Below are 15,131 nucleotides of genomic sequence, written 5' to 3'. Positions count from 1 at the left end.
TTCAATCACTGTCATTAGTGCAATGAGGGAGGAAAGGACGGAGGGAGGCGCAGGTATGGAGCGGGAGGATGGGTCCACCCCAGTGAGGCGGTTTGCGAATCCCGGTTTTCGGGGTTTTTGAAGCATAAATATGCGCGCGGGTAGTAGATTGGTTGACGGGCTAAAGTAAAGCAAGAAAACACACACACGCACCGTACAAAAAAAAACCGAACGAGATTTAATTTTTGCACACTGCCGAAAAAAACAATATAAGTAAATACAAATAACAAAGAACCTGAAGTAGCGAAATTTTCCTGCCAGCCCGCGTCGCGCTCTGTTTTGCTAGTTTGCAACAATTTTTCGAAATTTTATTTTACCTTCCCACAACGCCACGACCTCGGCCCTCGAGGGCTGCGGTTTGGTGTAAACTTTTCAATGGGACATCGGGGGGTAAAAAATAGGAAATAACCGAACAGCAATGGTACGCGCTAAACAAAAAAACTAACTCCCAATGTGTTTGGCTGGGTTAGCAAAAAACGAAAAATCAGTCCGATTTTTTCCGGCCATCCAACTCGAGCAACTGAAAGCTGAGCACACTACGCACTGCAGACATAGACGGTATAGTTCCTTCCGTTTGCATTTGTGCGCCGGTAGTCAGTATTTTTAAAGGTTCAACACGATTCAATTTGTGACTTTTTTTTCGCTTTTGTATCCCCAAAACAGTTCGGTTTTTCCCCAACGCTTGCCAAAAAGTCTATCGTACGACAAGGTTACGTTTGACTGGCCATTCATAATTTTTCATCCAATCGCGTCATCGATTACAGCTACGTTGACAAAATTCGTTTGTTCCTCCCGCTCGCGTTTGTTCCTCCCGGGCGGGATTCAATGGAACCCTTTTCCCCAGCACAGTCGTCAATGAAAAGTGCCAGCATGATTAAATCGACCTGAACCGTCCATTTGGACGCTCGCCAAGCCTACTGTGAGCGCATATCTTCGACCTCATTTATTTTGTGTGAAGCGACTCAATCAAAGAATTTTTCTCGTACTTTCCAAATGGCCTGCATGTTTTCTTTTTTTTAATCTGATTGTTATTATGATACTTTACAGTCTGTTACCTAAGAAGCTTGGTTTTCAATTTCTTTTCATTTTATAGGGTAATTTGCAAAATTTTTCTCGTACTTTCTGAATGGCCGGCATGTTTCCGAAATGGCCTGCATCTTTTTACTGCATCTAATTGTTATTTATATTGTTCCTTAAAGTTTATTCTATAACCAAAGAAGCTTTTTTTAATTTATTTTCATTTTGTAGTGTAATGGTACTAATGGTGGCGCGTTTTGTCATGTAACTGACAACATGATGTAACTTATCACAATATTTCACATATTATTACATATTCCAGCATTTCCCGGCTTTTTATTCCAAAGTCCCATCCAAACACTAACAAGTGCCAGGTTTCATCTAACAAGTAGCGCTTCACACTGACAACAACGCATCACCGATGGCATGGCAACATTACCGTTCTACAAAGCCACATTTCAATATCTAACATGTTTCATCTCGCTGTTGATTTGACAGCTCTTACCTTTCATTTTGATTCAAGAACAAGAAACATGAAACAATTACTGACTTCATCGCAATTTATCTATTTTAAATCGATCTAATGGACTAAATCAATGTGACGTATAATTTACAACTTCAGCCTTTTATTCAATTAATTCCGAACCAATTCTGGAGCAGATGTTTGTGTAATAAAAAAATCAAGTGTGAACTGTATCCCCTCGCAACTGTGACTTCACAAAAGATGTGTATCTTTACGAAAATAGTTGATAGCATTGTATTCTAATTGTATTAAGAAATTCGCCTGATTCACTCCGTTGGGAGACATACAAATTTTGTTCTTCCGGATGATTTCACTACAGGATTGTGCACATTTGATTTGACTTCACTGGTCGACATATTAATACAACGAATCGCATGTTTGGCTACCACCATCATCATCATCATCATTTGCTGTATCTTCACATCAACAATCGCTCGGATCTTCCTATCATCATTCCCCGCCCGCAACACGGCGCACGCGGCGGCGTTAATTACCGCGCTTAAGCAGTGACGCTCGAACACTCGAAGTTCAAACCACGACTGCTTAACGCTGTCGGGAAAAATCTGGCAAAAATCTTACCGAAGCTTGCTGCAGAATGACGCGCCACCAGGCACGTTCGCACATACATGTGGCCATCGGCAAATGCGTCTTGCGCATGACTTCAAACGCATCGAAATCGACGAAACGCTCGCGGGGGTGCTAAGATATGACCAACCAACCCCCCACCCCCTGCCCCTCTCCTAAAGGGTGTGAAGGGGTAGGAAACACCAACGAGTGGTGTGAGGTTTCATTTAATTGCTAATGCAGAAACCTGGCACGCCCGCAACCCTTTGATGATGGACGATGATGGCACCGGGTGAGTTCGAGCGGTCGAATCAAGCAGACGATGCATCCAGGCATCGGCATCTGCACCATCCGGGCACGGACCAACCGCAGACCCCTGCGGCAGTTCCTACCGATGGTGTTACGATCGTGTCACCTAGGATTGCAGCGATCATAAGCGAGCAATCGAAACACCAGACGGACGGCGGGTTTATTCGCCTCAGTTTGACACTGACGGGGCGAACACAACCATTCGCAATGTGTGCACTTGTGTTCGGCTTTTACCGCAGTCCGAATCAATATCGACCATTGTTCAACGGGACCGACATTGGAGATCTTGAACGCGGATGACGATCACTCAGGCGTGTACTACCCGAGAGCGATCGCTGCAACGTCTCGAGCGGTGCGTGCGGATTGACAGTTGTCAATCTGCCAATTTGTCACTAATTACCGGACCACCACGTACCGCCAGCTTCGGTCAAGGGCTCTCGGCCTGCCGTATTTAGTGGAGCACCCAGCGTTGGCGTGCTCCTAAGCCTACGCAGTAGACGATCTACCAAAATCTGGTTTTCGTGATCCTCAAAACGTTGGACGACTAATTCCTTATGCCCTACGCACGGGACGTTGTTTTTCAGTTTCGCCCCCTCAGAAGGATTCCTGCTGGCGGGGTTTTTTTTTTTTTTGTTATTTTGCGTGGGTTTCATTGAGAACCATCATTTGCGTTTCCTTTCCCGTTTGGGTGTGAACTGACGCACGTTGCGTAGACACTTAGTCGCAAATACGTCACGCCGTTCGTATTGTGTCCCCGTCTATCCTGGATCTGAGTTTTCCACCCGAAATCGCACCCTATATACCTCCCTCTCTCTCTCTCTCTGTCTCTGTCTGTCTACGAAGATTTGTGGACGAAATTGCATTCCCCCAAGGGAAGAGTAGTCCCAGGGTGCATCTGGCCGGCCGAGATATACGGTTACATGTTTATTGGAAATTTATTGATGGAGGGTCAATATTTGCTCCAATAACAACCATTACCGATGGTACACTAGTTTGTTTAAACTTTTCTTCTCTTCTACTACATGAAAAATAAAAGAAAAAACACGAGACAGTTCTTGACATGAAGGGCACGGGGGAGGCGGTGGCCCAACGTTACGTTTCATCTCAGGCACAAGAAAGAAGCGGGGTACTTACGTGGCCGGTGTTTTTCTTGGCCATCCTCTACGGAGTAGTTTAAGACTCGAGGGAAAACTGCGGTGAAAGAGTCGAATAAATATCCCAAGACCATACTTTCCCGGTCTACTTCTCGCTCGCAGGACTAGTCTGCGTGCGTGGAGTACAACAGCGTTTCTTCGGGCGGACTTACTACGGCGGAATAGACGCATGGCCGCACGCGTACGCACGCACGCACGAGACGGTACTTTCGGTTCATAAATCACAAAAATAGACAGCCATCCATCTCCAATTCGGCCCCATCCAGGAGAGCTGCTGCCACTACGGCATAATAACTGCCACCCGTTGACTGTCCGGGAAGAACGGAGAAGAGGAGGCAGGATGGACGGTTTTCTTTGGGTCGGTGTGTCTGTTGTGTGTGTTGGTTCCTTCCCCAAATTCATCATCCATCCCAGTGCAGACGGCGCATAATTGGTTTTATTTTTGTTCCCCAACACCCAGGTCTTTAACACGGCGCACGTCGGCGGTCCACTGAGTCCATGTGTGACACCTCCTAGCGTCGGGGTTTCGTGTTTTCGATTCACGTCCACCCATACGCAAAGTGAACCCCTTTCCAGAGCGTAATCCAAGGACCGCTTAATCGGAGCTATGTGCTAGAAAACTCCGGTTCGGCAAAGGTTTTGTGTAGTGTTGGGTCATATGAATCTTTCGACGAGATTCATTCACATGAATCTTTTACGGAAGATTCATTCAGAATCATTCATGAATCTCTCGGGATTCATGAATCTCTTGGGATTCATGAATCTCTCAGGATTCATGAATCTCTCGGGATTCATGAATCTCTTGGGATTCATGAATCTCTCAGGATTCATGAATCTCTCGGGATTCATGAATCTCTTGGGATTCATGAATCTCTCGGGATTCATGAATCTTTCGGGATTCATGAATCTTCAGATTCATGAATCTTCATGAATCTTCATTGAAAGATTCATGAATCTTCATTGATTAATGAATCCTTAGGGATAGGAATCTTAAGGGAACAAACTAAAACAGACAACGACGATGCTTTGCCCCACCGTAGGAGGTACAGTCTGACAAGAAAGTATCCGTACAGTCATCAATTTCAACTTCAAGCCTAGTTATCTCAGCGACTACGTGACCTAGGACAACCATTTAAACGACATATCGTACATAAACTTCTATTCTATCCAATGAGGTCTTAACATTTCGAAAAAGTTACTTGTAGGTCACTTTGTTCTATAGAAACCATAAAAAAGGCTCAAAATCGATGACAAAAAAGTATCCGTACACGATGAGTATTGATGATGTGCTATCGGTACCTGATGTGCCAATATGTTACAATCAATGCCACTTGCCTCAATAATGGCCAGCAATTGCCAAGGCATCATTTCTACAAGTTTTTTTTTCGAAAGATGCTGGAAATTTGACCCGATTTCTATAATGTTTCTAAAGGGGTCTACTAAGATCAAGATAATGTCCCGTTCATGGTAAATCTAGGCGTCTTTCGACAAATGTTGTACAGAGATCGATTCCGGAGACTTTAGGAGTATCGTCAACACTTGTACGGTCTCATAAAGTGATAATTCTTGGACAATACATGGTCTATTCTTGGGATCGTTATTTTACTCAGAGAGCATATTATTGAACATTTAAAATTTAACCTAGCCATGGCTTGTCGAAGTGACAAAATGGGCGAAGTAGACTATGTCCCACAGATGATTCATATTTAATTCAATATTTCCAGTTCGATTAATGGTCTTAATGGAACACCATAACACAAACTCTCAACTACTGTGTTTTATAGTTGGAACAACGTTGCTCGTAATGATGGTTGAGTTCGACGTCTGGTGTCTATTGTTACTCGTTTTTTGGCCAAAATTTGTTTAATTTTGTCTGTATATAGTGTATAAAACACTGAGCCTACACGCCAATGGCATCAAAATACAGCGATTTGCAAATCCCCAGTCTTTCTTATTCTTTCCTAGGAAATGACAAGTTTGCAACTTACAATAATGCAATGTAATTGTTATTTACAAAAAACCTTCTTAAGAGTTGAAATCCAAATCATATGATTGATGCACTAGACACTTCGTTCGTCATGTTTGAGGACTCGAAGTATGGAGAACTTAATAGCTTTTCGAGCAATCACCCTCCCATAGCGATTGAGTAACCACGAAAGGTGTCTGTTTGCAGGGTTTAGTCTAGTTGCATCCTGGTTAATTCGACGAATTATAAGTTCCTGAGACTTAGCATGAGATTTTTCACAGGGTTCATAAACTTGCCAAGTTAGGTTCCCTTTACATCACAAGAAAAAGATAGTTCTCTATCGGTTGCAGCTGTTTGCCTAGTTTCACCGGCCATTTCACGTTAAAATATAAAAATAATAGATATAAAATTGTTGCCGCCATACTTTTAGACACTTGATAACTCTAAATAATGACTAGGCTGATATTTTGACTACTAGAACCTCACCAAACCGGTGTTTTTGGTCAAGAAAGTCGGGTGTACGAATACTTTTTTGTCATCGATTTTGAGCCTTTTTTTGGGTTCCTATAGAACAATGTGATCTACAAGTAACTTTTTCGAAATGTTAAGACCTCATTGGATAGAATAGAAGTTTATCTACGAGATGTCGTTTAAAGAAAAAAAAATTTCCAAGGAATTTAAATAATTTTTATTCAAGTTTTTCGGTTGATACCCCTCAAACGTTCAACCGGACTACCCGGGTAGTCCATACATTTTGTATGGGAGATTCCGTTTTCCTGTACTTCAGACCAAATAACTTTTTATCTAGACGTCGGGAAGATTCGAAATTTTAAGTTTGGTAAATTAGCTCGCGAAAAACGCGACGTCGCTTTAGCTCTTGTCAAATGTCAATTCAAAACGTAAACAAACCGACAACTGGACAAAATGTAGACAAACCGAAACACAAACGCGAACAAAACGAGCAATATTCTCCACGAAACATCGGAGTTTTTGTTTTACTACTTATTTCTACTCTTCTGAAATGTAGTTCAGTTATAAAACTCCGTTTTAATTGATATTTCCAACGTTTCTTCCGGTGCCGAAACGAAAACAAACTGGCCGGTTGACAGAAATTTAAATTTTTACTGCTATCATGTAGTTCCAGCAAGAGTCCCAGCAATCTGCCATGGAAAAACTTGCTGTTACTACATGACAGCTGCAAAAAAATTGAATTTTTGTCAACCGGGTGCACTTAATTAAAATAGGAGATGATGGGAAAATATATACCTCCTACGGTGGGGCAAAACATCGTCGTTGTCTGTTTTAGTTTGTTTTCTCAGTGAATTTCTTTTGCGCCAAACTAACCAAGGTTGAATGAAATACGTAACTAAACAAATATGCCAAAATTCAACCAACTTTTTGGGCCGAATTTGTGCTCAAATGTAATATATATTTCCCAAAACTCCCCTACCTCTATCGCGCTTTGCTGTTCCCTAAAGATTCCTATCCCTAAGGATTCATAAATCAATGAAGATTCATTAGTCAATGAAGATTCATTAATACCGAGAGATTCATGAATCCCGAGAGATTCATGAATCCCGAGAGATTCATGAATCCCGAGAGATTCATGAATCCCGAGAGATTCATGAATCCCGAGAGATTCATGAATCCCGAGAGATTCATGAATCCTGAGAGATTCATGAATCCTGAGAGATTCATGAATCCCGAGAGATTCATGAATCTTCATGAATCCCCAAAGATTCATGAATCTTTCGTTCAGCGATTCAGATTCATTAATTTTGTTGAAAGATTCATTCAGATTCATGAATCTGAATCTGAAATACACAACTCTAGTTTTGTGTTTGTTTAACCATCAAAATCAAATGCACCGTAATTCGGGCGGGTGCACTGTTCCGGGCATCCAATGGAGACATTTTACGGTCTGCCACCTTTTTTCTCCTCAGTCGCAATTGCCAAGAACTGGGGCCAACTATTTTTCTATCCCTTGTACGTGCCACTTCCGACCTGTTCATTGACTGGGCAGGTAATGACTAATTTCGTTAAAGCATTTGCAGACGTCTAGCGTCGATCCTCGTTGGTCCTCGACGACGACGTGCAGTTCTCCTCGACGGTTTTACCCTTTTTCCTGTTCTGTATTTCCACCTACTGGTTTCGCACTAAAATAGAACCGCTCAATATAGTACGAGTGCGGGATATGAATGACTACGACGACGACTTGAACCGCTGCCAAAGTGGCTTCCGCCCCGAGGACATCCATCCACCCCCAGGCGATCCTCGTTTGTCCCTACCGCCGTCAGTAGCCCTGTCTGGAGACGGTAACTGGCGTCACTGGGCACTTCGTAAGAGCCGTACGCCAGACGGGCACATCATTGAGCACGGCCGAGAGGAGGACCCGACAGTGTTTGGCAGTGTTTCCTAACCCGGGGCGCCTTCCTGTTTGACGGGCCAATGACATTTCCGCGCGGGCGATCGTTCAACGCGATAGAGCAGAGCGAAAATACGGATGTTCGGAAAATTCAACAAATTCATTCAGCTTTTAATCTTCTGCGCGCGACAGCCTGGTCCAAGGAAACACCGTGTAGAGTCCGTTAGATCGCGATCGTGCATTTCGGGTCTAGCGCTTCGCATCGCGTTACAGTCTAAATCACCTTTATGATGTTCAATATCAATTCTTGTCACGGCCCTTTGATGCAGTTTCTAAAAACCAGTATTACGTTTAGTTTGGTTTTGTATTTCTTTCACAACCAGTTTCGAACACGGGCGAACAAATTACATAATTTAGGACAAATACGGGTTTCTGCTTTGAAGGGTGGGTGAAAGAAACCTGCAGTAAAACTATTGAACTTTTCAAATGTGATAAAAACTAAAAAAGTATTGCTTTTTTAGAGTGAACTCTAAAATAATTTCGAAATTGAACGCTCATTTTTAAAACAAATAGGGCAAATTGGTATTTACCACAGTTTGGAGGGGTTTAGATATTATTAAGGTATTCTCTACAGTTTGAGTAAACTAATTGCCAACTCATGCGAAGGTGAATACGAAAACAATAGACACAAAAGTGGAAATTTAACTTTCAGTCCAGAGTTCGTTCCGTTGCTAGAACGCCGTAAGGTATGCGCACGACCATGCAGAGACCAAGCCGCAAGCGAGAATGTAGAGACCGGGTGAACGCCGGGTTGTGCCTTTTTCGGAGATGGATAAAAAACGAGATAAAACAAATATCACCCACCGTTCTCGGAGTGGAAGCAGATCGGATCGTATGGCTTTCCATCAGCATCACCATCATCGCCATCATCAGCGTGAACAGCGTTCGGACGGGCCACATCTTGTCTCGCCGATGTCACCGATGTGAAATCGATATCGGTCGCTGCGGTGTACCATACCGAAATGCATTTTCACCGTACGGGCGCCGCTGCACGTTGTTCTTTTAGAGTTGTCATCCATATTGCGTGTTCTCGTTCTCGTTTTTGGGGCTGTTGGGTTTTCCCCTCTCTCGCCACCTTGTTCCCTTCCATCTGGATTGCTCAACCACGGTCGGGGCGTTGCCGGTCCGGGATGAACCTCCTCCGGGCTGAGGCCAGACAATCGAGATGCGTCCCACCTGTCCCACGGATGCTATTTTCAGCGGGAAGCGCGTGCACTTGGCGAATGCACGCTTACGGTGATGGCTTCAAATGACGCGGCCTTACATTGTATGCACCTATTTATATGCAATCGGAGGAAGGTGCCATAATGGCGTTGGAAATACTTTCATGATTGTTTTTTTATTTTGAAAAAAAAGTGGACGATGTACTAATATCTGTGCAAGGTGTTGCAAATAACAATTAACAAATTCCAAAAATTGTTGCCAATAATTGAAGGGTACCATTCTGCTCAGCTCCAGTATGTCTGTAAACACATCGATTCATCTCCACCAACGCCCGCCGACTTTTGGGTGCAGTAATAAAAGTGCAACTCGCTGTTTTTTTTTAATTTTATTTTTATATTTTTATAAATAAATAAACAAACGGTTCAGACTTCTGTGGTGCGTCCGGCCGGACATGCAACCGAACCGGAGTGCCAAACTTGCAAACGTGGCTGCGTCGGCGTACTTAAAATGAAATAAATAAGCATCAAAACGCAACTAACCATGCGAACGATGGTGATCGGGGCAGGGGTGAGGCAGTTTTAAAATTCAACAATTCAACAAATAGAAAAGAATCAAGAAGGGGAGGGGGGGAGGGTTTGGGGGGGCCGAAAAAAATCGCAAACTCAAATTGTTTTTTTTTCGATGAGTTTAAAAATCTCCAATCCTCCAAAAACAACCACGAAGAAGAGGAAAAGTAATATTCGTGAAGCAGAAAACAGCAGCAGCAACGAAGAGTTAAAAAAAAACAATGTTCGAAACAACTTATAAATAAACGCACACCGCCGAAGGAGTGTGGTGAAATAAAACTGCAAGCATAATAAAAATTCCCAAACTGGAAAGAATATAGATTGAAATCGATCAATCTCGGCGGCGGCAAACGGTGATGAGGAAGTGATGGGTGGAGGGGGGGGGGAGAGGGGGAGGTGCGATGGAGGGCGTCGGGGGCGAGTGGCAGCACCGGGCCAACATTGGCCGCCACCATGGATGGTTTTGGCAGATTCTCGTCCCGCCGCTACCGCGAAGCCGTTGCCGACAAACACCGTCCATGCTCCGCGCCCGTGCCGGAGTGTGTCTGTTTGCGATTTGCAAACAATGATTTGTTTATTTGATCACCGTCGTCGCCATCGTCCTTCGCGCTCCCGCTTTCGGGGTCTGCGCACATTATTCCCCTGTCGATCGCGTCGGAACCAAAGCGATGAAAAGGAAGGGCGAACCGGGGAGAGGGGTAGAGAATCCGACCGCACTGGTCTCCGCATATATTCACAAAGGTACCCACCCTTCCCCCTTTGCCCACCGTACGGCATGCCGACGTGGCTGAACTTAAGCCGAGCATCCAATTTCGTTGGCACTGCAACGCCACAAAAGTCCGCCCAAAACATTGGAAAAGCGGAAGAAACCCCCAGTATGCAGTTGGGATAGGAGCGGTGGAAATGGGTTTACAGGTTTAATTTTGTAATCGAAACGGCCCAAAAGTTTAACGCGATAACAGGTAATCGCAGAGTGGGAAACTGAATAGTCTTTCGCTCTTCGAGCGACACCTGAAAATAGCTCACAACTGACTGATCAACAAGAGGATCAGGCTCAGAGGAGGAATATAATATAGCATTGATCAATCCTACTCAGTTTCAAAGTTGTAAGCCCGGAAGTAAAGTATCTCCAGCTCTTCGAGTTTTCACTTAATTTTTACATTGTACCTCCGAGGAATCGAACTTGGTCGAAAACTGACGCAACGCCTACTTACGCTTGTGGAAGAAATAAAAGATGTGTTGGAGGATTTGTGAGGCTCTATATGAAAGGATCGACAAAGGATCAATCGCTACTTGACTGTACGGCCATCTCACTGTCTGTCTGCAATTTCGGTTGGTCAAATGACCTTCCAGCTCGTAAAGTCCTCTTTAGTTATCACGAAGTACAAATGAAGCCCCCAGTAACAATCTTTATGAACAACCGTTAACAACCGAATAACCGTGAGTAACCCTCCGATATCTAACTTGGTTTAATTCTACCTAAAACTGCGGTAGAACTGTTATGTAGAACTGTTCAACTTCCCAATTCATCGAAATGTCAGGTCTTGATACAACATCCTCCACTGAAGTTCGTTTGAAATAGGCTTCAAATCTGAAACATTCCCCAAAGTCAGAACTTTCCTTGTTCAGGATCTGATCGGCTGTGATATTGACTAGTAATTCCTTTGCCCCACGACCATTACTCACACACACGCATACACTCGGAAAATACAGACAAACACACGGTACCAATTCAACCAACTTTACGTGCTATTGCTTTTTTATTAGACGATGTTCATGTCTACGATAGGTTCAATCAGTGGTACGTAACTATGTTCATCCTTGAGCGGGGTCAGCGGTGCCGATGGTTAGGGCCTTGGTAGAAGTAGATGGTGAGCGGGCTAGATCCGTGCAGCTTAATTGTTCAGGCAGGGCCAGTAGTCGGCCGCTGCGCCGATCATCGAGATGACGGCGGCTACGAAAATGATCAGTTCCTGAGACATCTTGGCAAAGATTGGCGTTTTTACTGAACGTCGACGATTGTCAGGCCGGTCCCGGAAAGAGGGCGGCTTATATAGGAAACTGGGGGAGGCCCAATCGCGCTGATGTACTGGAAAGTCCCATGACATCACCGTTGACACAGGTGTACCTTTGGGGGGTGACAAAGGTACCCGAGGAGGATGATGTGGCTTCGAAACCGTGTCGGCTGCAATGAGGCACTGGGACTTTCGAGATGTTTCGATGGGTGGGGGGGGGGGGGTACTCGAAAGAGAAACATGATACGGAGTTTGGTAACAGATTTGTACTTATCCGCGTTGTCCACAAGTCTCACACAGACTAAGTCTTGTGCTCAATGTCATTGTTTGTCCCAATCGGTGTCTTTCCACATCAGCAACACGTGTTATATAGTAAATACCGGAGTCCTAAGGTATATGCCGCGAGGTACATCCATGGCATGGAGATAATAGTTTACCAACAAACTTTACCAGAAATGTGTACAAGATGGCGCAAAAAACGATTTTCCTCTGATCTCAAGTCGCACCACATCAGCGTCCCTCTAGACAAAAATCAAATGACACAGGTAAGATTGGACGGGGTTCTTATACGCAAAACCTGCCGCTGGGCGTTAACAACCGCTCGCTACCGGCGTCCCGGATCTGGGCGTCCATAAATCAACATCCAATGAACCAGTGAACCACACCCAGCCGCCTTCCTTCCTCCAACAAGCCATTTAACAGCTCTGCACTGGGAGGTCCTCGATCAGCGGGCCCCAACCTAGTCGGTGGCGTTTGGGGGTGGAACAAGGTGGGACATGGCCGTTGTGCGCACGCGCCTCCCCTCCACCGATCCAGATCATAGAGCTCACTCACTGTCCGGCCAGTTCAAAAACCTCATCAAATTTCGCATGTTCCCAGGGTGTGTTTTCTATTTTTCCACACATGCTGAAGAGGCCGTAAAAATGGACTTGGTGAAAATCGTAGGGAGGGAGGCAGGGGGGGGGGGGAGGAAAAAACACACGTTGGCAGGAAAAACCACCTAGCGGGCAAAATAAAAACCTGGTCGTGGACCAATAGAGAGGAGCTGCAGCAGCTGCTGCTCAGTAAAGCTGTTCCCTTCTGCTTTCTTAGCAGGAGAGGTTTCTTTCCAAAAGTGAAGAACAGCTGCTGATGCTGCTACCCGGGTACGTGTGTGGCCACCGGACGAATTTATCGCTTTTCGAACATGGCCCCGAAGTGTGGTGCAAATTTCCACACACCTCGCCGTTTCTCCCATCTCTCCCCGCAGGGTAGACAGGAAACGACCGATGGCCGGGTGGTGTGTTGGTTTGCCGGAAAAGTAAACGAAAAACCGGCTTGTCTAGTAAACAAATATTCAACTAAGAGTTCTCGCCAACTCCTAGCACTAAAACGCTGACGTTTTTATTCACAGAGAATTTCATGACTTTTTCCCCCTTCTTCCTCTCTTCAGGTACCCGGCCAGTAATCCACTCCATCACACCGAACGTGACGCGCGTCGAGGGCAAGCGGGTGAAGCTGGTGTGTCGGGTCGGTGGCCAGCCGCCGCCGAAGGTTGCCTGGTTTAAAGATAAGCGGCTGATCAACCGAAACGCCACCAAGTACGCACAAGTGCATCTCAAGTAAGTGTTAAACACCCAACCAACCCCTCCAAACCGTCGGTCGCCACCCACTTTTTAACCGCGGGATTTGCCATTTTTCTTTTCGCCCCCATTTTTTTTTTTTTTTTTTGTGCAGAAAACGGTCCGAGCTGATCATCTTCAACACCAGTGCGGCCGATTCTGGAGAGTACGAGTGTCGGGCCAAAAATAGATACAACAATTCGTCCGCGTTCAACTCGACGCACGTTAAAATTACCTTACCAAGTAAGTCAACCCCGGGTCAGGCTCAACACTTAACACGCGACTTACCATTTTTAACCCTACCCTCGACCATTCTTTCTATCTCTCTATCTCTTTCCCTTTTTACAGAACTAGCCGCCCCGACCGGCTACTGGCGGACCTGCACGGACAGCCACCGGGAGGTCTTCTGTCACAACGGCGGAACGTGCCACGACTTCGACAGCCTCGGCGAACTGGGGTGCTCGTAAATATCCCAATGCATACCTTTTTCTATCAGAAAAACACTAAGAAAACATTTTTGACACGATCATCGGGTAACGCCGTTGTAAACCCACCATAGCTAAGTGACCCAATCACTTGAGACTGTTGTTTGATGTACTCCTTACTACTTAAAAAGTGTGGCTTGATGCAGCTTTTTTTACACTTCCATTACTGTATAGTATTGATTACTTTCAAAGCAGAAGAGTATTATTTTCAATTTACATGTATATGAATGATCTTTATTTGATTTAAATTTAAAGTTTCGCACTTCAGTATGTAGATCGATCGCTCTCTCATGTCCTGTATCGTGGGTTCAAACTTACCGTTCCCTCAATTACCCCGTTTCCAAAGGCTAAAATACGAAAATCAAACAAAAATGGTAAATTAATAGGTATCTTACAGCGGTTTGCCAGTTGATCGTGTTGATTAACGTTGGTAAAGTCAAGTATGAACTTGAAAATCTTTCGAGCTCGAACTTACATCTCTAGAATCCGTAATATTTCAATCTTTTTTGGGGTTAGACTAACCTGGAGACTGACCTAACAAAGATGTTTTTTTATGGCAAATCTCATATATTTATAGCACAATTCCAATTCATTTATAGAAAATTCTTCCAAGCTCTGGATTTCGAGGCCTAATTATAATAATTTAAAAGTATACTTCAATCATGTTAGTATTCATTCCACATTGGAATGAATAAATTTTGCATACAACATGTTATAAAAAAGGACTTAGGAAATCATATACTGGGCCTTGCTGAACAAGGATTGTTAATTCCAACCAATCCCCTAGCTGATTGCCAATTTCACCAACAACGTTTCCTTTCTTTCGACCTCTCCTTCATTTTCAGGTGTCCGGTTGGATTCTCTGGTCTGCGGTGCGAAAGCAAGGACAGCAACTTCCAGCCGACTTCGTCGAATAAGCAGCAAGACTGTACATCACAGCGATACGCAGGTTATTATTGCTAAAACAACCCCTAGGCTTTATAACACCAAAAAATCAACAAAAAAAAACAACAACAATCGTTAGACCATTAACCACTGCTGCACTTCGGGCAGTTTGCTAAAAAAAAAAACAAATGGCAGCACATGAGCACAATAAGCGTTGAGTTGAAGGGCAGGTCTGCTTGATAGCGCCCAAGAAAATAATAGAAACAGGCCCGAAATGCAATAGCGGGGTGTCTTGGAAGCTGGAGCACAAAACACAAAACCCCTAGCACTGAAACGAGCCAGATTTGTGGAGGACCAGCACTAGTTTTCCATCGGTGTCTTGCCTTCCAGAGACTCGACTCTCGTACGCCGTAGCAGT

General features: G+C 44.4%; 1 protein-coding gene across 1 annotated transcript in view; it reads left to right on the top strand.

Moving 5' to 3' along the window:
• The window catches only part of LOC131291518 (protein vein), a 28,120-nt gene extending 13,329 nt beyond the window's left edge, over positions 1-14,791 (top strand). The window contains exons 2-5 of the mRNA XM_058320722.1: positions 13,175-13,343; positions 13,459-13,586; positions 13,692-13,806; positions 14,674-14,791. Coding sequence (XP_058176705.1) covers positions 13,175-13,343; positions 13,459-13,586; positions 13,692-13,806; positions 14,674-14,791 — 530 coding nt within the window. The remainder of the gene's footprint in view (positions 1-13,174; positions 13,344-13,458; positions 13,587-13,691; positions 13,807-14,673) is intronic.
• Positions 14,792-15,131: the final 340 nt, after the last annotated feature.

The sequence above is a fragment of the Anopheles ziemanni genome, chromosome 2 (assembly GCF_943734765.1).
Source record: "Anopheles ziemanni chromosome 2, idAnoZiCoDA_A2_x.2, whole genome shotgun sequence".
NCBI classification, from domain to species: domain Eukaryota; kingdom Metazoa; phylum Arthropoda; class Insecta; order Diptera; family Culicidae; genus Anopheles; species Anopheles ziemanni.
The sequence above is the reverse complement of the archived record's forward strand: the minus strand, read 5'-3'. Positions and strand labels throughout refer to the sequence as shown.